Consider the following 23,798-nt stretch of genomic DNA (forward strand, 5'->3'; position numbering starts at 1 on the left):
CTTGACAGACACAATAAAAAGGGGCTTTGCAGCATGCACAGAGCCACTCGGTCCTAGCACCAAGGTCAGTAATACAGAGCATGTCTGTGTGCACGCGTGTCCCCTGTACTAACCCGCTTCGCCCCTGCAGGGTGGCTGATCCCAGAGGACAGGGGCTGGCTCTGGTGGCACAGGGGAGGGTGGGACAGACCTGGATCATGAGCATTTTTGTTGAGGACTGTGTGTTTTGCCAATTTGTGGCTCCATCCGTGATGGCTGCGCCGTTCCAGAGCTCTGCAGGGTGGCACTGCATTAGATGGATATTAGGAAGCTCAGTCATAAAAGCGCTTTTCCAAGCAGCTGCCACAGCAGCCTTCTAGAAGAGTCTTCCCAGGGATAATACATCCAGCCTTGCTTTTATCTTCCTGCAGTACCGCTCAGCAGAACAGCCCTGGGTCTTTGTGCAGGGCTCCAACGGGTCTGCAGAGCTGGGAAAGGTTTTAGCTGAGCTTATCAAGGAAAGAGGTGTTACTGACAATCCCACCTAAAGTGGGAATGTGGATTTTGACACCAAAGCGATTCCGGCTCACCCAGCTGGGACTTCCAGTGTGGGGATGACAGCATCAGAAGTGAAAGTATTCAGTAATTGTCTCACTGATATAATTTTTATCAGCTAGCATTGTTGTCACTGTCTTCTCTCACTCCCTAAAATTAAAAGCTAGTTTGGTGTCCGTGTCACTCTCGGTTCTCAACCCCGTGGCGGGCGCTTTCCCCATGTACTGACTCCTTGTCCCTCCCTGCTTTCAGCACTCAGGTGTCTTTCACTCTTCCTTTGCTGCTGCCAAGTCTCCCTCAGCTGGACAAGATGTCTCTGCTGGACATGAGCGAGTTTGGGGAGGCAGCTCCCTACCTCCGGAAGAGCTACACGGAGCAGCTGAAGCTTCAGACCATCCCGTTCGATGGTAAGAGCCCCAGGCTGCTCAGCACAGCCCCGTGTGTGTCCCTGAGCCTGCCCCTCTGCCATGGCTCTCTCAGAGTCCTCCCTGCCCCTTTCCCTCCTGTGCTGCTCCTCAAGGCATCACAGGCACTGCAGGATTCCCCCAGCACCCTGGAGGGCAAGAAGATCTCAGAATTGAGAAAAGCAGGTTTTTGATTTCCCCCTGGTTCGCTGAGGTGTGGGTGGAGGTGATCCTTCATCCCCCCCGAGCCTGAGGGGCAGGAGGGCTGAGGGACTGGTGTCAGAGCCTTCTGCAGCTGTTTCACTTTGGAGGTGTCCTCTCTACCCAGCCACCCTGCTCTTCCATGGCTTGCCATGCCCAGGATCCACAGCCCAGCTTGCTCCTTGCAGTTTGGCAGAAGAGAAGAGTTTTGCTTCCTCACGCTGTCCTCTTCTCATGACGGTCTGAGTGCAGGCACCCATGAAGCAGCAGATTTCTGTCAGGCTAGAAGCTGACCCCACCAAAATAAAAAGCTGCTAAACATGAAGGCAGCAAAGAAATCTCCACTCCTATGACCAAAAACATGGGAAGGAATAATCACTGTCCTTCCACATTATCAAACTGCATTTATGTGGCTTTCAGTTGACAATTTCACATGGTCGCCTACATTTCAACATGTATTATGTCTCCTCTCCTCTCCTCTCCTCTCCTCTCCTCTCCTCTCCTCTCCTCTCCTTTCCTTTCCTTTCCTTTCCTTTCCTTTCCTTTCCTTTCCTTTCCTTTCCTTTCCTTTCCTTTCCTTTCCTTTCCTTTCCTTTCCTTTCCTTTCCTTTCCTTTCCTTTCCTTTCCTTTCCTTTCCTTTCCTTTCCTTTCCTTTCCTTTCCTTTCCTTTCCTTTCCTTTCCTTTCCTTTCCCCATTTCTCCTCCAGGAAAGAAGCGAGCTTGGATCCCAGATGAGAAAGAAGCCTATATCGAAGTGGAAATAAAAGAAAGCTCTGGTGGCAAAGTCACTGTGGAAACCAAAGATCACGAAGTAAGCAAATACCTTTCCTTTTCCAAGGGAGAGCAAGTGTGTGTGGAGGGGGGATACGTGTGACAAGATCACGTCTGAAGCCCTGAGCTCTTGCTGATAACCCTGTCGTGCTGATAGTCGTGCCCCGGGGGGACACACAGGGCAGTGTCAGCACACGTAGGCCGGTTCCTTGCCAGAGTGGCACCAGTTCAGCATCTCCCACCGAGGGGTGGCTGTCACAGCCGGGGTGTCCTGCGGGACACGGTGGGGCTGGCCCGGCACAGCTCCTGGATGGGGAAGCAGCCCCAGCACAGCCCTTTGTGATGCTGAACCAGTGCCCGGCTCATCCCGGAGCCTGAAACAACAGGTAAGGGGCCATTGGCCAATTCCTGCGCCTTTTAGCCCAGATTTGCCCTGGGGTGAGCTGTTGGGAGGACAGGCTATGTCTGGTGGAGAGGCTCCAGCTTTCCCCGCAAAGCAAGCAAGGACCAGCTGGTATTTGTCAAGATAATATCCAGCGCAATTAGCTGCAAATGAGCTTAATTAATATTCCTTTCTTGGTTGTGGGAGTCTCATGACCCTGCAACTTCACTGCAGAGCAGAGACTCACACTGGTATGAAACTAGGGAAAAGAACAAGGACTTCACCAGGTGTAGATCATACACTTTGTTATTTCCATTTCTTCTGTAGTCAGAATAGCACTAAGAAGGGTTTGTGCTTGCTAAAAGTGGAAAAAAAAATGAAGCAATTGTCTTTGAAATGTGTCAAGGCTTTGAAAATATTTTTGTCTGAATTTTGGAAAGCAAGTAAAAAGATTTGCCCTCTCCAAAGTACAATTTATCATAGAGGAGTTATAAATTTTAGAAGTTTATTCTGATATTTAGAATTCCTTCAGATTCTGAGAACAGAGCAGTTTCCAAACTCTTTTGCTGTTTCTTCTTGAAGTTGTTTTTTAAATGATTTGTCATGGATTTACAAAATCAGAAACTGTATCAGCATTCCCTGGATAAGCATTTCCAGGAGAAAGTTTCAAGAGACATAAAGCCCTCCCTTATCCTTCTGTGTACCCTCCTGCCTTTAACACCACACGCTTCACCCATAAAAAAGGTAAACCTCTGAAAGATTTCATCTAATCTTTATTAACAAGACCATTTGCTAAATCCAGCTTCTTTCATCCAGGCGAGATACGTAACATGATATTTTCCCCGTGCTTGGTCTCGTGGGATTAAATAAATCCAGTTTTAAGTGATGGGGTATAGGCTTCAGCTGTTTGTTCAGATAACCAGGGATCTCTTGGAGCAAAAGGCAGCCCTGGCATGGGCTTTTAGACTGGGAAGGAGAACACAGGATGGCGGTGTCAAGCACATTGTGGGGGAACAACTTGGACCCCCCTGCCAGGCTCAGCAAGAGCCCCTTGCCCTGAGGAGGGAACAAGCCGGGCTGGCTTGTCCCAGCTGGGCTGTGTGGCCGGGTGCTGCTGGGGCTGCCCTGGGCTGTCACCCCAGAGCGCTGGGCAGCCCTGCCAGGATGGCAGCAGGCGCTGGGGCCAAGGCTGTCCCCAGCAGGGCACTGTCAGGGTGTCCTCTCGCCTGGCAGGGTTTGGGGCAGAGGGTGTTGGGTGAGGACTGGGGCCCCTCTGATGTGTCCCCCTCCCCTGACAGACACGGGTGGTGAAGGAGGACGAGGTGCAGCCCATGAACCCCCCCAAGTTCGACATGATTGAGGACATGGCCATGCTGACACACCTCAACGAGGCCTCCGTGCTCTACAACCTCAAACGCCGCTACTCTCACTGGATGATCTACGTAAGGGCAGCACCCATGGGGTGGGGAGGTGAGGGGGCACCGGGACACCCCCATCCCTCATCTCCCCCTCTTCCCCCTGCAGACCTACTCGGGGCTGTTCTGTGTCACCATCAACCCCTACAAGTGGCTGCCGGTGTACACGGCACCCGTGGTGGCAGCCTACAAGGGCAAGCGGCGCACCGAGGCACCGCCGCACATCTACTCCATCGCCGACAACGCCTACAACGACATGCTGCGCAGTAAGCCCTGCCCCGGGGGACACCCCATCCCCGGGGGACACCCCATCCCCGGCACCCCGGGGACCCCATCCCCGGCAGCCCGGGTCCCGGGACAGGGCTGCCCTAACGCCGGCTCCTTCTCTTGCAGACCGTGAAAACCAGTCCATGCTCATCACGTAAGTGCCCCTCCATCCCCTGTGCCTGCCCAGCCCCGCTGCGAGCAGACAGCCCCGGTGCTGTGCTCCCCGCATGGGCACCCTGTGCCCAGAGGAGCCCCCCCGGCAGTGTCCCCTCCCCGTGCCGGCAGCTGTCACCCTGCCCGCCCAGGCTGCCGCCGCCACCGTGCCAGGTGACAAAGCCGGGCTCCCCCGCACCCCGACAGCTGCGGGAGCCGCCGTGGGGCGCCCCGGGCACCGGCACCTCCCGGAGCCGGGGGAAAGCAGAGATGGAGGCCAAGGCCGGAGGGACACGGTGGCCGGAGGGGTGGCGGCGGGGGAGGAGGGTGACGTGGGAGGGTGGAGGCCAGGTGGATTTCAAGTGACATATAGATAAGGGCTATATAAAGGACTCTAAAGGACCCTTCGCCGCTGCCAGGAGCCACGGACATTTTTAGCCCGGGCCATGGCCTAATTAGGAAAGGCAGGGGCTGCGGAGAGATGCTTGGCGCGTGTCCGGTGGCGGCTCCGCTGCCCGCTCCCCCCGGCTCTTTGTGATCTGGGATTACAATGGGAGAGCGGCTCACTAACTATAGGGATGAGCTCAGCGGGGCCCGCCAGCCCCCCGCGCCCGCAGCGGGCACCATCGGGCCCCGCCACGCCGCTGCCATCCCCGAGGTGCCCCGGCAAAGCCGGGCGTGCTGAGCTCTGAGCGGCTCCGGACAGCTGCAGCCCCGGGGCACGGCCGAGCGGGCAGCTGAGCCCCTCCGGGGGCCGGGGCTGGCGGCCGGGGGCACACGGACAGCCCGGAGCTGGCTGTGGCTCCAAAGGCGAGCCCCAAACACAAGCACGTCCCGGGGGATTGAGAGCTCCAGCCGCCCCATCCCTGCGAGGCTCCGCTCTCCCGGGGCGGGGCGCAGCCCGGCAGGGTGGCTGGGATGAGTGGTGCCTGTTCTTTGCCTCATGCCATTGATCTGTGTATTTCTGTTACTCTAAGCGGAGAATCTGGTGCTGGTAAGACTGTAAACACCAAGCGGGTCATTCAGTACTTTGCCATTGTCGCAGCCTTGGGCGACACACCGGGCAAGAAAGTAGTAAGAGCTTCTTTTGAAACAAGTTCTTGTTTTCTTTCTTTTTCTTTTTTTCTTTTTTAATTATTTTTCCCTTCTTCCCCTTTCTTCTTGCTTTTTCTTCCCCAACTTTTTGCGTTTGGAAACGTGTTTTGGTCTGACCCACCCAGGGCTTGGCTTTTCCCTGACTTTTGAACAAGCAAGGCTTGAAATTATTCTGCTCAAGGGGAAATGGATTTTTATTTTTTTTTTTTAAATGTGGCTGCTCAGTCCGTGCAGCCTAGAAGAGGTGTTTTAGTTGTTCTCTTTCTCTTCTCTTCCTCCTTCAACACCCCAGGGATCTTCTTAAGGACCATTAGAGGGATGAAGTAAACCTTCCATTTCCCACCTTGCCTCTTTTAAGCCTTGCTTTTCAGCATTTTCTCCTTTTTTTCCCCTCCTTTTGTTAATTTTGACCCTTTTCTACCTTGTGCTTTTCTTGCTCTTGTTTTGAATCTTGCTTTTCTTTGGTGCTGGTTATTTTTGAGCTGCCTTTGCAATTGCTTATTTCTTCTGGATACTCTGAGGCTCCAGCCTGCTTTCCCCTCGTGGAAGCAAACTGGCTGCTTTGGGTATCAGACAAGCAATACTTCAGCATTATTTTCTTTCCTCTTCTTTGAGTTTGAATTTAACTGTTCTTGCCTTTTGATGCATTTCTTTATTTTCTTGAGCTAATCTATTTAACAACTTTTTTGGCCTCTCCTATAAAGTTTAATCCTCCAAGTTTTTTTTTCCTTGGACTTTTTTTTGGCACTAAATGGTCATGCCCTGCTTTTCTGACCAAGCTTCTTGTGGTTCTTGACTGGCTTTTCTGAATTTCTAAAGAAAATTTTCTCTCCTTTCTCTAGGCAGCTCTTGCCACTAAAACTGGGGTAAGTGTTGTGGGCTCTCTCATGCTGAGGACAGAGTTCTGCTGCACCACAGATCTGTGCTGGGGTGACGTGTGGGGCCTCTACCTTAGGTCTGGGAGCATCACCTGGCAGTGCTTAGTTCTCCACCTGGCTTTGTATCTCCCTCCTTCCCATAGCTGGAAGTTCTGCTGTTTCATTTCTTGGTGTCTTTCTGACTCCAGCCTCTCCTTCAAGGGATAATTACCCTTCAAACTGTAATTTCTATCCAGTGTTTGCCTGGGAGTGGTGTGGGCTCCTCCAAAGGTGAGGGGAAGCCTTCACACCCTGAAGATCCTCCTCAGGATCCCCAGCTGGGGTGGTGGAGCTGAGGGGCAGGAGAAGACCCTCTGCCACAGGCAGCCCTGTGCTCTGCAAAGCCCTGGACTGGCACTCCTGCTGCTGCAGGCAGCTCATGGCCTTGCCTGGGGGACACCTCTGAGGTGTTTGCTCCAAGGAAACCCAGCCAAGGTTCAGCCCCTGGGGCTCCCAGCACCCCAAGAGCTCAGTCCCACATCCTTGGCCCTTGGTTTCTTGGAGCCTTTAGCTGGTGCACGCCCTTGGCTGGGGATGTTTGTCATCACACGAGTGACCACTTGGACAAACAGAGTGAGGCAGCTCAGGGCCTGAATCTGTGGGTCTTGGGGCTGCCCTCAGAATCTCCCAGGCCAGGTAATTTTAGGCCAGGCTGAATTTAGAGATAAGAAATGAAGGGATACTCAGGTGATAGTGTCTTGGTAACCGTGTATTTCACAGCTGTTCCCTGTCTCTTTTGCCCTTCAAACACCTGGAGCTGCAGAGGTGGGGAGCAGTTGTGGTTCCAGCACTGGAAAGAGAGCGTGGCTCTGGGTGGGCAGCCCAGAGCTGGTGTTCCCCACCTGTTACATGGGGACATTTCTTGGAGACAGAAATGGCAAGATTCACCACAGGTCATCAACAAACAGCGTATTTTATTGTTCAAAACCCTCTTATATAGAGGGTTCAAATTTTCCAGGCTTGGACAGCTGATTAGCCAGGGTCTTGACACCACCCAGCTCCTTAGCCAGTGCCATGTCTGCATTCCAGATTGAACATGATTGGCTCAGGTCCCTGTTTGAGTTCAAATCCATCCTGTCATTGCTCACCCAGGGACTTGTTCTACTTCTTTTCTAGAACAAGCCAGGCTAGCCAAATTAAGTTTATGTTATAGACAGATTTATCTTGTCCAGCTACAGACCAGCTGTGCTGTGACACCCACCTGAGGAAAGCCCTGTGGATTGTAATGTGTCAAAGGATGGGCAAAGCTCTCATGAAAAATCTTGCAGGTGCCTGTACCACCAAGCTCTCTATCAGGTGTCAAATCCCACTGTCCTTCACGTGGTTTGGCACCAGTCTCTTGCTCCTCTCCTCAAATCCTTGTCCTGCTTTACCTGCATTAGGCAGAGGCTGTCTCTTTATCTTTGAACAGGGAAACACACATGGAAAAACAAGGTTAGGAGAGGATTCATCTTGGGCCTTGCTCAGGAGAGCCCCAGTATTCCCAGCAGATCATGCCAGCTGGGACTCGTGGTGCATTCCCATCACACTGGGACCCTGCAATGCACCTTGTTGGTGTAGGGACCTCATCTCACAATATGCTGTTGATGGGAGCTGTCCTAGACTTTGGTTTGGTGAAAAAGGAAGTGCCTGATGTCAGAGAGCCTGAAGTGATTCAGACTGTTGTGGTGACAACAGGAGCTTGCTCTTGGTTTGCATAGTGTAGCTCCTCAGAAAGGGGTGAGGACTGCTGTGTGCAGAGGGGACAGCAGCCTGGCACTGCAGCTGAGGTGAGGAGAGGGCCACAGAGGGCAGGCACTGCTGCACACCCCAGCTGTGCTGGTCCCTAAAGTGAGCTGCATGGCCTGGGCAGACAGGGACATGCCTGGGGAGCAGCAGGTCCCACGGACAGCTGAGGAGTGCAGAAGGAGCCCCTGGCGCTGCTCCTTGGGGACAGATCCCCTCTGGCTCTGTGGGAGCTGACACATCCTTTGGTTTTGTTCTCCAGGGCACCCTCGAGGATCAAATCATCGAGGCTAACCCAGCCATGGAAGCTTTTGGCAATGCCAAAACCATAAGGAACGACAACTCCTCGCGTTTTGTGAGTGCCTCAGCGGGGCAGGGGGCTGTGCCTGGCTCTGGGTGGATGCACAGGGGTCTGTGCCCTGGGAGCCACAGGCACGCAGCAGGCAGCTGGAGCTGCTTCCCGGGGACTGGACTGCCAGAGCCAAGTTCTTCTGGTTACATCAGTGCAGCAAATGGTGGCCAGCACGGATGGCCCTGGTGCCACAGCCTGAGGCTGGAGAGCCATCCCTGGCACGAGCAAAGCTGAGAGGGACAGTGAGCACAGCCTGGAGTGCTCTGGGACAGACAAGTGTGTCCCTTGCAGGAAGCAGCACCGTTTTTGCTAAGCCCAGCCTGGGTCTGCTGTGGCTGCAGAGCTCCTGTGCCTGGAGGAGAGGGGGGCACTGCTGGGGGACCCTGAGCCCAGCACAGAGCAGGGGCTGCAGGCAGGCTCAGGGTCACAGGGCCCTGCAGAAATGGTCAGGGTAAGAATAGACCTGAGGACAGGGGTTTATCTGCTGTCAGTGAAATTTCTGCCTGCCTGGTATTTAAACCCTTGGGCAATACTCTTTGAGCTTCTTCACATTACAAACCAGAGAACTTCAACCCTTTACAGAGCCCAGTGAGTTGCCTGGAATCAGCAGAAGCTCAAGAAGCAGGAAATGAATTCAGCTTCTAGGGGCTGTTCAGAGCTGTACCTCTGTAGCCAAGCCCAGCACTCACCTCCTGTGTGTGTTTTCAGGGCAAGTTCATCCGGATCCACTTTGGTCCCTCAGGGAAATTGGCCTCTGCAGACATTGACATCTGTGAGTAGCTGCACTGGGCAGGGAATTCCTGCCACTATTTGTGCTCAGCTCTGGGAAGGAACAGGCTCTGACCCCTCTGCCCTATTTCATTCTAGATCTTCTGGAAAAATCCAGAGTGATTTTCCAGCAACCCAAAGAGCGAAGCTACCACATCTTCTACCAGATCCTCTCTGGGAAGAAACCAGAGCTGCAAGGTAAGGCAGCCAAAGATGTAGCACAGCCCTTAGATGGCCTGAAAACAGCCCCAGAGAGCTCTGTTGTCAGCTTTGGGGTCCACAGGAATGAGCAGACCCAGCTCACCATGCAGCTTCTGCCCATGAATGCTTTGCTAGCTCTGCAGGATCATAGGATTGGTGGATAATTCCGGGTGGAAGGGATTTCAAGAGGTCATCTAGCCCAGCCTCCATTATCCTCACTGAGAAGGCTGAGAAGGCAGACTAAAGCCCTTTCTGCCACTGTGTAGGAGCAGAGGTCACCCAGGGTCCATCTGCAAGGTGGGAATGTGCTTTGCAAAGCTGCCTTGCACGGAGTCCTCTTGGGGTGCTGGGTACAGCACTGACCTCAGCATGTGCAGACTGAAGATTTACTCATTTTGGGATAGAGGGAAATGTTTTGCAGCCTCCTCAACAAGTGGGATGACCTGTTTCAGGTGAGCTTGGAAACAGCTGCAAGCTCTCTCTGGGCACTGGTGTAGATGTGATCCCCAGGACAGCCCCACCTGATTTGAGATTTTGGGGCAGCTCTGTGCTCTGAGCAGCCTCCTGGTGCCCCATCACACTCAGAAGCCTTTTCCCACGCAGAAGATGGCTGGCACAGCCCCCAGGGGTGGTCAGCTCTTGGATGAGGGCTCCTGAGCTTGGTGCTGAACAGTACCTTATTAGGCAGGTCTGAGAGAGCAGTAATCTTATCTGGAGTCACAAGGGCATGGTGGCCACTTCTAAATCAGTCTGCAGCCAGGCCACTTCCCAAGATAGCAAGCACAGAAGATGTGGACCCATGTGTGGACCTGCCTGTGCTGGAAGAGACAGTTCCTCCTCCAGCTGGTGCCCTCTGGTTGAGGCTGGGGAAGCCTTCCTGCTCCATCTGTGTGCAGGGCTGTCCCTCTGCCCAGGGATGTTCCTGCCAGGCTGGCCTCACCCTCTGCATGTCATGCCCCTACAGATATGCTGCTGCTGTCCCTCAACCCCTACGACTACCACTTCTGCTCCCAGGGGGTGACAACAGTGGACAACCTGGATGATGGCGAGGAGCTCATGGCCACAGATGTACGTGCACAGCCCTGGGGAGGGCACAGCCTCCTTCTGGGCAGCTCTGGGGATGTGTCCTGGCTTCCAGTGTGTCCCTCTTTAAATTAGTTGGGAATTCGCTCTGGTTTGTTGGAGGTTGTTGTGAGCCTAAAGAAGGGGCAGAGTGACTCTAGTCTCCACCAACAGCCTCATCCAGGCAGGGAAAGGAAAGTAATTCCCTGCATGAGGAAGGGGCTGTGGCATGTGAGCACTTCCCGTAGTGCCCGTGAGAAAGAGGATCACAGAATCATTAAATTTAGAAAAGATCCTCAAGATCATTGAGCCCAACCTTTGATTTATCCCCACTGTGACACCCAGCCCAGAGCACTGAGTGCTACATCCAGTCCTCCCTTGGACACCTCCAGGGATGGGGACTCAACCACTGCCCTGCGCAGCCCCTGACAATGTCTGACAACTCCTTCTGTGAAGAAACTCCTCCAGAATTCCTCCAGAAGAAGATGTCCAACCTGAGCCTCTCCTAGCACAGCTTGAGGTTGTTCCCTCCCATCCTGTCCCTTGTTCCCTGGGAGCAGAGCCTGATCCCCCCTGGCTGCCCCATCTTGTCAGGGAGCTGTAGAGATCAGTCAGGTCTCCTGCTGAGCCCTCAGCTTGGAAAATTTCCTCCTTGTGGATGCTAGGCCAGTGCTTTTGCTTCCAAATAGGTCTTGTGGGAGCTGGAGCCCCTTTCAAAGCCCGTGGACAGGATTCCTTGGTTAGGTGCCCACCAGAGAGGACACCCTGCCCAGCCCCAGGACAGGGAGAGCACCTTAGGAGACAGTGGGAGAAGGAACCCACCCTCACCTCAGCGTGGTGAATTTGTTCTCTCTCTCCTGCTTTGTGTCTCCTCAGCACGCCATGGACATCCTGGGCTTCAGCAACGATGAGAAATACGGCTCCTATAAAATAGTGGGGGCCATCATGCACTTTGGAAACATGAAGTTCAAGCAAAAGCAGCGGGAGGAGCAGGCAGAGGCTGACGGCACTGAAAGTGAGTTGGGCTCTGAGCTCCAGACCTGCCCAGGCTGGGATAATTCCCTATGCCTGGTCAGTGACCCTGACCCCAAACACCCACACTGTCTTAGACCCTGCTGGGTGTGCACCAAGGGCTTGTCCTTGAGCAGGAATATTTGGGACAGTCTCTCTGCAAGGTGGTCTCATTTGCATCAGACTTGTCTCAGCAGCACCACAGGGTGTCACACCCCAGCTGGGCTTCACCCTGTGCAGTCTCCTCCTGCTGTTCATCTCCTGCACTTCACTGGGCAGCATTCCAGGCAGGGCATCCACAGAGGATGAGCCAGACTGGGCTCAGCTCACAGCCTGCTCAGCTCACAGCCTCCTGGAGAGCAGTTAGAGTAGGACACAATCACTGTCTAACACTTTTCCTGGTTTGTTGTTCAGCAAAATCCAATGCAATTCACAGATCGAAGAACAGTCAGGCTGCAGAGCAAACCTGAAGGGAGAGGGTGACATTCCAGCATGTGGAAGGGTGAGAAGGGGGAGCCCTGGCACATACTTGGAAAGTTTCAGCAGGGATCCAGCAGAAATGACTACCTGGATCAGTCTTTGTCATGTTAACATTCATGAAGGAAAAGTTCTCATTGCCTCAGGAGTGGCAGCACAGGTTTTAGCTGCTACCTGGTAGTTAATGAAGGTTTTGATATGGCAGTGATTTCCCTACAGAGGTGATTTTCTAGCTACCATCTGCTATTAGGAGTTTATGAAAGACAATCATCTCTCTTCTGGGCAATTCAAACTCACTGTGTGGAAATTCAAACCTCCACTGGAGAATGCAAATAGAGACTCCCAGATCAAGAAGACTAAAACCTGATAAGCACTTGATGAGGTGCAGCAGGCCTCCAAACAGTAACTTCTCAGTCAGGAGGTTCAAACTCTAAGGCATCATAGACTATCCAAGATGGAAAATCACATTAGACACTGGAGGAGACTCTGGTGGAAGAACTAGTGTGGTTAGCACCGATCATCGTAAGAGCAGGTCATTTTTTATTTTGGTTCCTTTTTCCCTTCCCAGACCCTCCTTGTGCACTCCTCACTCCTTTGTGTGCTTTGCAGGTGCTGACAAAGCTGCCTATCTCATGGGAATCAGCTCAGCTGACCTCATCAAGGGGCTGCTCCATCCTCGTGTGAAAGTGGGCAATGAGTACGTGACCAAAGGTCAGAACGTGGAGCAGGTGAGTGACAGGACAGCAGGACACGTGTCCCCTGCCCACACTGGGGTACCACTGGGACTTCAGTTCACTGTCTTGGGTGTAGGGGGAGAGTCCAGAGCAGCAAGAGAAGGTGTATCCACCGTTCTTGGCTTTTAGGAGCAGGGAAAATGGGTGGCAGAGCTGGCTGATAGCTTTGCACATCAGCCAGGGCTGGAGGTTCAGTGCAGTGTCTTTGAAATGTGGGCTGGACCCCAGCCACAGGAGGTGCAGGTTCAATGGATCTGCTCCAGAGACAGTCACACTCCTGTGAAGAGTTCAGCCCTGAAAAGTAGAAAACTCTACATATCTAAACACTCATCTGAGTTGATCTTGTAGAAGACTCAAATATACCAAACATGTGTCTTGTCAGATTCCTGCCACACCCTAGTTGGGAACCCAGACCTGGCTTGAATAGTGCAAGCCAGTCCTTGAGCACAATTCAAGAGGACTTCAGGAGCTGATGTCTTATCCAAAGTGGGCTGTAGGCTCCTGCCAGGCACAAAGCTTCTGAAAATGTCACTTTAAACTGAATTTATAGCCTAAGACCTTGGAGGCAAGATAAGCCAGGTAGGCAGGAACACACCTGTGAGGAACGTAAAACTAATTTTGGAACTTATGCTGTAACCACGAACTCCTTGGATCTGTCTGTCCATGCTTTGTGTGCCAGGAGCAGCTCTCTCCCAGCCTGTGGCTGCTGCAGGAGCAGGGAGAAGCTCACTGTGTGCCCTGGGGTTTGCCTTGGCAGGTGCTGTACGCTGTGGGGGCCCTGGCCAAAGCCACCTACGACCGCATGTTCAAGTGGCTGGTGACCCGCATCAACAAGACCCTGGACACCAAGCTGGCCAGGCAGTTCTTCATCGGGGTGCTGGACATTGCAGGCTTCGAGATCTTTGATGTGAGTCCTGCAGGCCCCTGCAGTGGGTTCAGGGGAGTATTGTAAGGGCAAACTCAGTCCCCTGGTTTGAGAGCTCTGTCTCCTCTTAAGAAACTGCTGGCCTTGATGAGAAAAGGAGCTCTTGTCTGGATTGATGTATCTGGAGCAAACAGGCAATCAAGGAATGATTTAACATTGCTGTGGGCACATCTCTAGTGATTGCTGGCTACCTGCTCTGGTAGCAACACAGCTGAGCCTGGTGGGGATCACTCTTCACAGCCAGGCAAAGCACAAGAGTGAATCCCTTCACTTCTGGAGCTCCTCCTTCTGACTCAGGTGTGTTTTGTTCCTGCAGTTCAACAGCTTCGAGCAGCTGTGCATCAACTTCACCAACGAGAAACTGCAACAGTTCTTCAACCACCACATGTTTGTCCTGGAGCAGGAGGAGTACAAGAAGGAAGGCATCGAATGGGTTTTCATTGACTTTGGCCTGGACCTGCAGGCGTGCATTGACTTGATTGAGAAGGTAGAGCATGAGGCAGGGCACAGAAATGGTACTGCTGGGGGATGGTTCATTTGCAAAGGCTGCAGCAGAGAGGTGCTCTGCTACCAAAATTAATTTATTCCCTCCCCGGTCAGTGGCAAGTGCCCAACTTTTTTTCCTCCACACTCACAGCTCAGAGCCTCCAGCTGCTTGAGACCTTTTTGACACAAAATTTGACTTCATGAAAACATGGAAATTCTGTTTCTACCCACTGGGGAGCCACAAAACATGGTGCAGCCTTTTCCTCCAGAGGGCAATCATCTCTTCCCCTTTCTTCCTACCCATTTGCAGCCCATCAGTGCCTCTTACCTGAGCATTTGCTGATTCAGAGCAGCTTGTAGAAATTATTTCCACCATTGCATGAAGGAGAGTGGGGTTTTTTTCTGAGGATCCCTCCTTCTCAACAATTGTTGGACCAGGGCAAACTCCCATGTTGTGCAGGCCTGGCCAGTCCCACATGGGGCTGGGAGTCAGAGCCAGCCTGGAATATGGCAGTGACAGCTTGGCCTCCTGGCTGATGTCTTGCACCTGGATTAGGATGGGGTCTCCCAGGTCAAGCCTGTGCTCAGTGGCACAGAGAATCCCATTTTGGGATGGTTTTTATTGTTATTATATTCAGGAAGGCTGAAATAACAATATCCTCCAATCTTCTTGGAGGGCATATAGCCAAGTTTATTAAAAGGCACATCCTTTTTACACAGTATTCTGACACAATGGAACATGATTGGTCATTCAGAGCAACACCTTTTCATAAGCATCTTTGCAAGTAAACAAGTTGCAAAAGCAGCAGGTGCAGAGATTAGAAATTGTTTGGAATATCTTCCTGCAGAGCAGTGCCTGGGAAAGTCTGACTTGCTTTCCCAGGTTCTGCTGCTGCCTGATGCCTAAAAAAATTCTCTGTCAGCATCCACAGGATGTGGCAGCACTGAGCTCAGCCCTCCTTATCCCCCCTCTCCCTGCAGCCCATGGGAATCCTGTCCATCCTGGAAGAGGAGTGCATGTTCCCCAAAGCCTCTGACATGACTTTCAAATCCAAGCTCTACGACAACCACATCGGGAAGTCACCCAACTTCCAGAAGCCGCGGCCGGACAAGAAGCGGAAGTACGAGGCGCACTTCGAGGTGGTGCACTACGCCGGTGTGGTACGTCCTGGCAGCCCTTCCCAGCCCCACACCTTCCCCTGGCAGGGACCGGGCTGTCCTGACCTTTCCTCTCCGGGGACAGGTGCCCTACAACATCGTGGGGTGGCTGGACAAGAACAAGGACCCCCTGAACGAGACAGTGGTGTCCGTGTTCCAGAAATCCCAGAACAAGCTCCTGGCCTCCCTCTATGAGAACTATGTGGGCTCTGCTTCAGGTGAGGAATGCCCTCACCCCGTTTTTTACCTTGGTCTCTCCCTTCCTCTCCTCCATGCCCAGCTGTTGGTGCAGCATCCCTGTCCCTGGCAGCCCAGGCAAAGGGAAAACCCACACTGATCCCTAAAATGCTCCCTGGCCTCAGCAGGTGGGTCCTGGTTTAAGGGCTTGTGTGGGGCTGTGGGGTTGTTGTGGTGGCCCTGTGCCTTTGGGAGTGTGAAAGGGGTGTCTTGCTACGAGGAGCTGAGGAATACCCCAGAGCTGGGTGCTGTGGGAGATGTTTCTGATGGTTAGTGCCTTTGTCCTGCAGTAGGGCACAACCACCTGTGCTTTAGAGACAGCAAGGGCTGTGGGAATTTTAGGGGTGTTTGGGGGTGCCCTTCAAGGGCAGGCAGATGTTTTGCTGATGTAAGTAATCAATATTTCAACCCAACAGAGGAACCTCACAAGCCAGGGACCAAGGAGAAACGTAAGAAGGCAGCTTCTTTCCAAACAGTGTCTCAGCTGCACAAGGTGAGAGCCAGCCCCTCGTCCAGGGCCATGAGGGAAACGTGCTCCCAGGGTCCCGGTGGCACTCCAACTTCCCTGCCAAGACTCTTGGTTACTTGTACCTCCTGGGGCCTGAAGGACCATGAGAGCTCCTGAAGGACCATGAGAGCTCCTGAAGGACCGTGAGAGCTCCTGAAGGACCACCACTAGGCCAAAGCCCCCAACTCCCTCTCACCCCTGGGCAAGGGGCCTGTGCCTGGCAGTGCCCCAGCTCTGTCCCCGTGCTCCTAGGGCAGGACACGAGGCCCCAGGCTGGGAGAGCTCCCCCGGGGCTGGGCTGGTGCTGCTCCTGCCCTCGCGACGCTTGTGGCGGCCCCTCTGCCTTTGAGAGAGCGGCAGTTAAGACTTGTAGTGATGTTTAGATAATTAATTACATGAACATCACTTTAAGTCTGTGCTACTTCTCTCCTCACTCCTGTCAGCTGGAAGGACAGCCTTTGGGCAGAAGAAAATGGAGGAGGCTCTTGCAGGTCTCTGAGCAGGCAGCTCCCTGTCTCCCATTTTACAGCTCAGGATGTCACACAGCTCCATCCCGTGCTCACCACAGGAGTTATTTGTCCAACCCAGAGCTCAGCTAACTGGAAGGCAGCACAGAGAGTGTGTCCTGCCATGAGAGCCTTGTGGTGACAGGGCAAAGGTCACAGCCCTGAGGCTGCCAGAGCCCCAGGAGTGTTTGGACAACGCTCCCAGGCATGAGATGTTATTGTTGGGGTGTCTGTGCAGGGCCAGGAGCTGACTGGATGATCCCTGTGGGTTCCTTCCAACTCAGGATATTCTGTGGTTCTTTGCCAAGGTGCTTGAAGAAGGCAGCTCTGTGGCAGAGCTCCTGTTCAGGGAAAAGTGTGACTTTCATCCTTCTGGACAAGTCACTGGCCTTGGGCAAAGGTGTCTGCCCCATGGTGATGGGGAGCTGTGAGAAGGTGTTCCCATCCCTGAGCTGGTCCTGGACAGGCAGGGGAAGGCAGCTTTAAAGATCAAGGGAAGAGATGCCTTGGAGAGAAAAGGAGGTGCAGTGTGGCTCAGCAGGGCTCTCAGTCATGGCCAAAAGGGGGTGAAGCACTGTGGAGGTGCAGGGAAATCCTACATATCCTGACATCCTCTGTCTGCAGCCAGCGTGGACACCAGTACTGGAACTGCAGGCTGCTGAGCACAGAGCTCTGTACCAGGAATATGCTCAGTCCCGTGTCCCTGGCTCTCCCCTCCAGCAAAACTTTACCTACAAACTCTTGGGAAGCATCTGGCACAGCAAACTTCTGTAGCACAGCAAAACCTGCCTGTGCCACTTGGCCTGCCTGCCAGCCCAGTCCCCTCTGCCATGGGGACAGTCTCCCGCGCTGGCAGGAGGCACTGATCCTGCCCCAGGTGGGGATGCCCACTGCCAGGAGAGCAGGAGGAAATTCCCCCTTCCTCATGCCATAAGGGGCTCTCTCTCAGGGTCTGCTCCCTCCCTGCCTGTGGGGGAAAGGGGCTGGAGAGAAAGAGAAGCATTGTAGGGAAGCAGAGCTGTCCCCTCAGCCCCTGTGTCTGCCCTGCAGGAGAATCTCAACAAGCTGATGACCAACCTGCGCTCCACCCAGCCCCACTTCGTCCGCTGCATCATCCCCAACGAGACAAAGACCCCAGGTAAGGGACAGCTGGGGCAGTAGCTGGGGACAGCCACGTGTGGGAACTGGCAGGGATTCCTGCACCCACCCTCTCCCCAACCCTTTTCATACTGCCAATGAGCCCTGACCCCATCTCAGTGGTGAAACTCCTGTGACCCAGATCAGTCTCCTCTGCTGGGGAGAATGAGCTTTGCCAGGCTCCCATTTTAGCTGTGCAGCCTTGTGTAACAGCAGGCATGGATGAGTTTTCCAGGCTGAGTTCCACCATCCAAGGCCCAGACTGCAGCACTGGTGCTCAGCACAGACCTGCAGGGCAGGCTAACACCCGTGTTCAATCCACGGGGTGTTCCCAGGGTTCAGACCCAGCCTGCAGCCCCATTTGCTCTGTCTTCTTGGGCTGAGCACCTGCTCCAGGTGTGTCCTCCCCCGCAGGAGCCATGGATTCCTTCCTGGTGCTGCACCAGCTGCGGTGTAACGGGGTCCTGGAGGGGATCCGCATCTGCCGCAAGGGATTCCCCAACAGGATCCTCTACGCAGACTTCAAGCAGCGGTAACCCCCTCTTCTTCCTCACCCACACGTGTTTCAAGGGCAGACAGACTTGTCCTGGCTCTGACCTGCCCTCAGCTTGAGTAGGGCTGGTGTGAACCCCCACACAGCCCCAGTGCCTGTCCAGTTTGGGACAGCTCTGCTGTGGGCTCTGGGGTGCCAGGCATGGAGAGTTTGGGATGAGATCTGCATGTCTGAGGTGCTGAATGCAGGGCTGGTGCAGGGGGAGGGTGGCAAGGCTCAGGCCCAGATTTCCCTCTGCTCTTGGGATGGATCCTTAGGGTTCTCACCTTAGGGATCTATCCATGCTGCTTAGCCCAGGCCTGGTGAGGCCAGTGGCCTCCTTGCACAGTCTCCCTGATGTTCAGGGACTAAAATCTGCCAGGGTGCCTGCAATCCTGTGCCCTAGAGCAACTGGTTTACCTGCAGCTCCAGCCTGTGGTGCAGCCCCATGGCTCCAGTGGGAATGGGCTTGCCTGGGGCTCTGGGGTGATGGTGGTGCTGCAGTCCTCCTGCATGGCCCCCTCTGCTCTGCCCGCAGCTACCGTATCCTCAATCCAGCAGCCATTCCAGAAGACAAGTTTGTGGATAGCAGGAAGGCCACAGAGAAGCTGCTGAGCTCCCTGGAGCTGGACTCTGCACAGTACAAGTTTGGTCACACCAAGGTGAGAGCGAGCAGCTGATCCTTGGGAGGGTGAAATTTCCCCTCCTGTCACTCTCTGTGCCTGTCTCTGCCTGGCCACAGCCCTGTACTCTGCAGGGTCTGTGTGACCCTTGAAGGGATGCAGGAGGGTAGAGGAAGATGCAGGCTGGGAAGAGAAAGAACAGTTCTGAGCAGGTCTCTGCTGCCTGACCTCATCCCACCCACCACACCATCTTGTCCCTGCTGGGGAGCATGCTGTGCTCAGGGCAGACCTGGTTCCCTGTGCCATGTGTGGGTGCACCTCCGTGTTTCCCTGGCAGGCTGTGTTACCCCTGAGCCCTCTGTCCTTCTGCTGGTGACTCCACTCTCTTGCCCACAGGTGTTTTTCAAGGCTGGTTTGCTGGGCTTGCTGGAGGAGATGCGAGACGAACGTCTGGCCAAGGTCCTGACAATGCTCCAGGCCAGGATCCGTGGGTACCTCATGCGTTTGGAGTATCAGAAGATCATCAGCAGGAGGTAGAGCTGTGGGGGCAAAAGGCAGAACTTTGTGTCTCCTTGTCTCTTCTGTGGGGTTTGTCTGGCAGTGATTGGTCCTGAGGGACGGAGCCAAACCTGGAAGAGGTCTGGGGGGATCCAGGTGTGGGGAGCCTCTGGTTTCCACTGGAAGACTGAAAGGGAGGCAGAGGGAGGAGAGCTGAAATCCAGGCCACCCCACCCATCCCAGCAGTGCCACTACAGTGTACAGACAATGTCCCATTCATTCACCATTCTGCCATTTGTCCAGCTGCTGGAGAATGGAGCCACATCCAGGCCTGCAGATGCCAGGATGGGACATGATGGGGAATGTCCACCCCTGATGATGCTGTGTCTGTATTCCCCCAGGGAAGCCCTCTATACCATCCAGTGGAACATCCGTGCCTTCAACGCTGTCAAGAACTGGTCCTGGATGAAGCTGTTCTTCAAGATCAAGCCTTTACTCAAGTCTGCTCAGACTGAGAAGGAAATGTCCAACCTGAAGGAGGAATTCCAGAAGCTGAAGGAGGCTCTGGAGAAGTCTGAGGCTAAGAGGAAAGAGCTGGAAGAGAAGCAAGTCTCCATGATCCAGGAGAAGAATGACCTGGCTCTCCAGCTGCAGGCAGTGAGTGCCTCACGTTCTCTCTTGGGGGTATTAAGACAGTGCAGGGTCCATGGGTGGAAGCAAGAGCAGAATGTCCTAGACCCCTCCTTGAGCCTCTTGCAGTTCTGAAGCTCCCTCATTGCCACAATCTGTCTGAAACAGAACCTAACATTGCAGACCTGAAGTACCATCACACCCTGGGCCTGTCACAAGGATTTGTGATCCCCTGGCTCTGGGAAGGGTGTTCTCCTCCCAAGGGAGTGGGAGGGGATGGCAACATTTGTGCTGTTTTTTGTGCCAGCATGTCCTTCCTGTGGAAAGATTGAGTTGCTCGGTGGCCCTGGTTAGTGTGAGTGGTTGTCCTGCAAACCTTGATGACAAGCAGTGACTAGAGCTGTATTTTTGGTACACCTGAGCACCTTGGGCTTGCTCTGCCCCTTCCACAAGGGGAAGGCCAGGACAGGAGGCCTGAGAGCAGAGTCCTGGGGCAGAGGGTGAGCACTGGCTCTCCTGTGCCTCTCCCAGGAGCAAGACAACCTGGCAGATGCAGAGGAACGCTGCGACCTGCTCATCAAGTCCAAGATCCAGCTGGAGGCCAAGGTGAAGGAGCTGATGGAGCGTGTGGAGGATGAGGAGGAGATGAACTCAGAGCTCACCGCCAAGAAGCGCAAGCTGGAGGATGAGTGTGCAGAGCTGAAGAAGGACATCGATGACCTGGAGATCACGCTGGCCAAGGTGGAGAAGGAGAAACATGCCACAGAGAACAAGGTAATCAACCTGCAGGGCCCAGCCTCGCTGCCCTGGGGCCTCAGTGCTTGTGGGGACACCAGAGAAACATCTGGGATAAGGCTACTGGTGTGGGGAATCTGGGGCAGGACAGAGGGAAAAGGGGGATGTGAGAGGGAAAAACCCTCTGTGTCCTGCCTCTTTGGCCAGAGGGCTGTGGGCAAATGGTTCTGTGCTGTGGCAAGTGATCTGAGGCATGGAAACCCCACCTGGTGGGGCCAGCCTGGCCAAGGGGAGAGGGGCTGGCTGCTGGTGGGGAGCCAAGCTGCTGTTGGCCATGGATGGACTCCTGCCTTTCAAGGGTCAGGCTGCTGGGGTAGCTTTGCACCACCTCCCTCTAAGAAGATGCTCTCTACTTTTTGATCCAGGTTAAAAACCTGATTGAGGAGATGGCTGGTCTGGATGAGATCATTGCCAAGCTGACAAAGGAGAAGAAAGCCCTGCAAGAGGCGCATCAGCAGGCCCTGGATGACCTGCAGGCTGAGGAAGACAAGGTCAACACACTGACCAAGGCCAAGGTCAAACTGGAGCAGCAAGTGGATGATGTAAGTCATAAGCCAGTGAGAATAAAACAAGAGAAGTCTGAGTCACATCTCCAGGAGAGCTCAAAGGCTATCCCTGAGTGGGATCTGGAGTGTGGGAAAATTACCAGATTCCTCTTTAATATGGCCAGTTGATGAATAATCCCATTGAAATCCCCTGAAACAAGAGGTGGTGTAGAGCACCTCATAGAGAGCAGTCCTGGGCTGAGGGGATGGGACTGGAGACCAGCTGGGAAACACCTCTGGCTCCCAGGGGATTGCTGAAGTTCCCACAGCGGTGGACATGGGTAAGGGTGAGGCTACAGAAGGTCCTTTCCCTCCCTACCCCACTTCCCTTCACTCTCCAGCTGGAAAGTTCTCTTGAGCAAGAAAAGAAGGTGCGCATGGACCTGGAGAGAGCAAAGAGGAAGCTTGAAGGAGACCTGAAGTTGTCACAAGAGTCTGTAATGGATCTGGAGAATGACAAACAGCAGCTGGATGAGAAGCTCAAGAAGTGAGTGTGTGACACGTGCCTGGGCTCTGGGCTTGCCCTGCATCCCCAGATCCAGCAGATGTGTGGTCTCTGCAGCGGTGGCTGGGCTGTGGCTCTGGGCACTGCTGTGTGACCAGTCCAGGCACAAGGAGGGCTTGGCTTTCCTGGCACTTTGCAGAGAGGCCGAGGAGCTTGGGACAGGCTCATAGACCAGGGCATGGTAGACCCTCCATTGTACATGGGTGAGGAGGGACCTGCCTGCCAGGATCCAACACACTGCTTAGGCCTCAGCTGCAACTACAGACTTCAGTCATGTTCCCTTCTCATTGGGGAACTGGAAAGCATCTTGGGACCTTGGAGGGAAACCCTCAGAGGCATTTATTTGCCAGTTTGGCTACTTCAGCCCTTCCTGTGAGCCTTCCATGAGCTGCTGCTTATCCCTGCAGTCCCTTTCCATTGTGGGTTTGTTCATCCTCTGGCCGGGGTGTAAGAGTACAGGGAAATTTAGGAGCCAGAAGGACCTGTCAGAACAGTGTTTGTCTGACCAGAGGCTCTGTCTTCTGTCTGTACAGGAAAGACTTTGAGATGAGTCAGCTGAACTCAAGGATTGAAGATGGGCAGGTGATGGAGGCCCAGCTGCAAAAGAAGATCAAGGAGGTCCAGGTATGGTGGGAAGAACTGTTCTTACATCCTGGGAGTCCAAAGTTTCCATTAGATATGATGTGCTAGGTAATCTGCATGAGCCAGTCCCTCTCTGAGCACAGGGACATCTCCTTGGAAAAAGCTGGCATGGGTAGCAGGAGCCAAGCCCTCTGCCAAAACATGGTGGGTTGAAAATTAAAGAAAATTAAAGAAAGAGCTATTGAGGTGAGCACTATCACCAGCCTGAGGAACAGCTTCCAAGATAGCAGTTCTCTGTCCAAAATAAAACCTTTAATCCAGTAACCAAACTCTGAAAGCCCAAATCTAGGACACTGGGCTTCTTCCTATCAGAGACAGGTCCCCTGAGTCATGAAAATTCCCATGAAAAGAAGCTAATGCCAGCTGGATCCTGATGGTGGGGACAGAGGAGAGCAGGAGCTCCAAACATGCTACCAAGGAGCACCTGCCTCCCAAAACAGCCCAAGCCTGGTGGCTGTTTGCCTCCCATCATCCTCACCAGAGCTACTGCTCTATCACTGCGAGCCTAGCTAGATAAGGACACTCAGGAGACAGAGGTCTGGGTTCAAACAGAGCAGCAGGCAGAAGAGCGAGAGCCCAAGTTTATTTACAAAACTCAGTTTTATACATTTTCTATAGGGCCTGTGGATTGGAGGATGGAATTCCACCTCTCAATCCACATTGGTCAAGCCAACTGTCAATCACCTTTCTCCTCGCACCTAGAAATATGTAAACAATGAAAGACAGTTAGCAAAACATGGCCAGTGTTTATAGTAAAGAGCACGAGAAGCTGCACACTTGTGCTTTAGTATGAATGCTCAACAAACTAAGAAGAATCATAGCAACACTGCTCCACTGTGGAGAGCAGAGATGCAGGCGCTTCATGCAGAGCTTGGAGCATCTGCCCTTTGCTGTGTGTCCAGGCACGCGTTGAGGAGCTGGAGGAGGAGCTGGAGGCCGAGCGAGCCGCCAGGGCCAAGGCGGAGAAGCAGCGGGCGGAGGTGTCGCGGGAGCTGGAGGAGCTGAGCGAGCGGCTGGAGGAGGCGGGCGGCACCACGGCCACACAGCTGGAGCTCAACAAGAAGAGGGAGGCAGAGTTCCTGAAGCTGCGGCGGGACCTGGAGGAGGCCACGCTGCAGCACGAGGCCACGGCGGCCGCCCTGCGCAAGAAGCACGCGGACAGCGTGGCCGAGCTGGGCGAGCAGATCGACAGCCTGCAGCGCGTCAAGCAGAAGCTGGAGAAGGAGAAGAGCGAGATGAAGATGGAGATCGACGACCTGTCCTCCAACGTCGAGTACATCACCAAGAACAAGGTGGGTCCTGGTTCTCCACAGGGCTGGTTGGTCTCTCCTGTGGACATCAGTGCAGCAGGGTGCAGCGTGACCAGCACAGCCACGTCCATGGGATGGTGTCTCAAACAGCTCTTTGCCATGGCGAAGTCCGTGCTTGACCCATAGCTTGCCCCTATAGCATCACTACAGGATGCTTTACTTGTCCTAGTCAAGTCTGGAGGCTCTGGGATGATATTTCCTGGGAGGCTTGACTGCAGAGAGCCACTGTTAGCATAGCAGCGAGCTCTGGCTGGCTCCTGCTCTGTGCCTTGTGTGCCAATTGGATCCACC

The 23,798-nt window shown here is 53.9% G+C and overlaps 1 protein-coding gene across 1 annotated transcript in view; it reads left to right on the forward strand.

The window, feature by feature from the left end:
* The first annotated feature begins 844 nt into the window (after positions 1 to 844).
* Positions 845 to 23,798, forward strand: part of MYH7B (myosin heavy chain 7B) — a 29,512-nt gene continuing 6,558 nt past the window's right edge. Inside the window, exons 1-28 of the mRNA XM_063404669.1 lie at positions 845 to 941; positions 1,848 to 1,951; positions 3,592 to 3,735; positions 3,818 to 3,974; positions 4,102 to 4,129; positions 5,106 to 5,202; positions 6,066 to 6,089; positions 8,128 to 8,220; positions 8,926 to 8,989; positions 9,085 to 9,183; positions 10,151 to 10,254; positions 11,125 to 11,263; positions 12,346 to 12,464; positions 13,228 to 13,377; positions 13,712 to 13,882; positions 14,863 to 15,042; positions 15,125 to 15,257; positions 15,693 to 15,769; positions 17,341 to 17,428; positions 17,842 to 17,959; positions 18,498 to 18,621; positions 18,979 to 19,115; positions 19,482 to 19,737; positions 20,242 to 20,484; positions 20,871 to 21,047; positions 21,392 to 21,537; positions 22,089 to 22,179; positions 23,100 to 23,489. Of these exons, the coding sequence (XP_063260739.1) occupies positions 845 to 941; positions 1,848 to 1,951; positions 3,592 to 3,735; positions 3,818 to 3,974; positions 4,102 to 4,129; positions 5,106 to 5,202; positions 6,066 to 6,089; positions 8,128 to 8,220; positions 8,926 to 8,989; positions 9,085 to 9,183; positions 10,151 to 10,254; positions 11,125 to 11,263; positions 12,346 to 12,464; positions 13,228 to 13,377; positions 13,712 to 13,882; positions 14,863 to 15,042; positions 15,125 to 15,257; positions 15,693 to 15,769; positions 17,341 to 17,428; positions 17,842 to 17,959; positions 18,498 to 18,621; positions 18,979 to 19,115; positions 19,482 to 19,737; positions 20,242 to 20,484; positions 20,871 to 21,047; positions 21,392 to 21,537; positions 22,089 to 22,179; positions 23,100 to 23,489 (3,750 nt within the window). The remainder of the gene's footprint in view (positions 942 to 1,847; positions 1,952 to 3,591; positions 3,736 to 3,817; positions 3,975 to 4,101; positions 4,130 to 5,105; positions 5,203 to 6,065; positions 6,090 to 8,127; positions 8,221 to 8,925; positions 8,990 to 9,084; positions 9,184 to 10,150; positions 10,255 to 11,124; positions 11,264 to 12,345; positions 12,465 to 13,227; positions 13,378 to 13,711; positions 13,883 to 14,862; positions 15,043 to 15,124; positions 15,258 to 15,692; positions 15,770 to 17,340; positions 17,429 to 17,841; positions 17,960 to 18,497; positions 18,622 to 18,978; positions 19,116 to 19,481; positions 19,738 to 20,241; positions 20,485 to 20,870; positions 21,048 to 21,391; positions 21,538 to 22,088; positions 22,180 to 23,099; positions 23,490 to 23,798) is intronic.

Source organism: Prinia subflava, chromosome 8, assembly GCF_021018805.1.
Source record: "Prinia subflava isolate CZ2003 ecotype Zambia chromosome 8, Cam_Psub_1.2, whole genome shotgun sequence".
Taxonomy (NCBI): domain Eukaryota; kingdom Metazoa; phylum Chordata; class Aves; order Passeriformes; family Cisticolidae; genus Prinia; species Prinia subflava.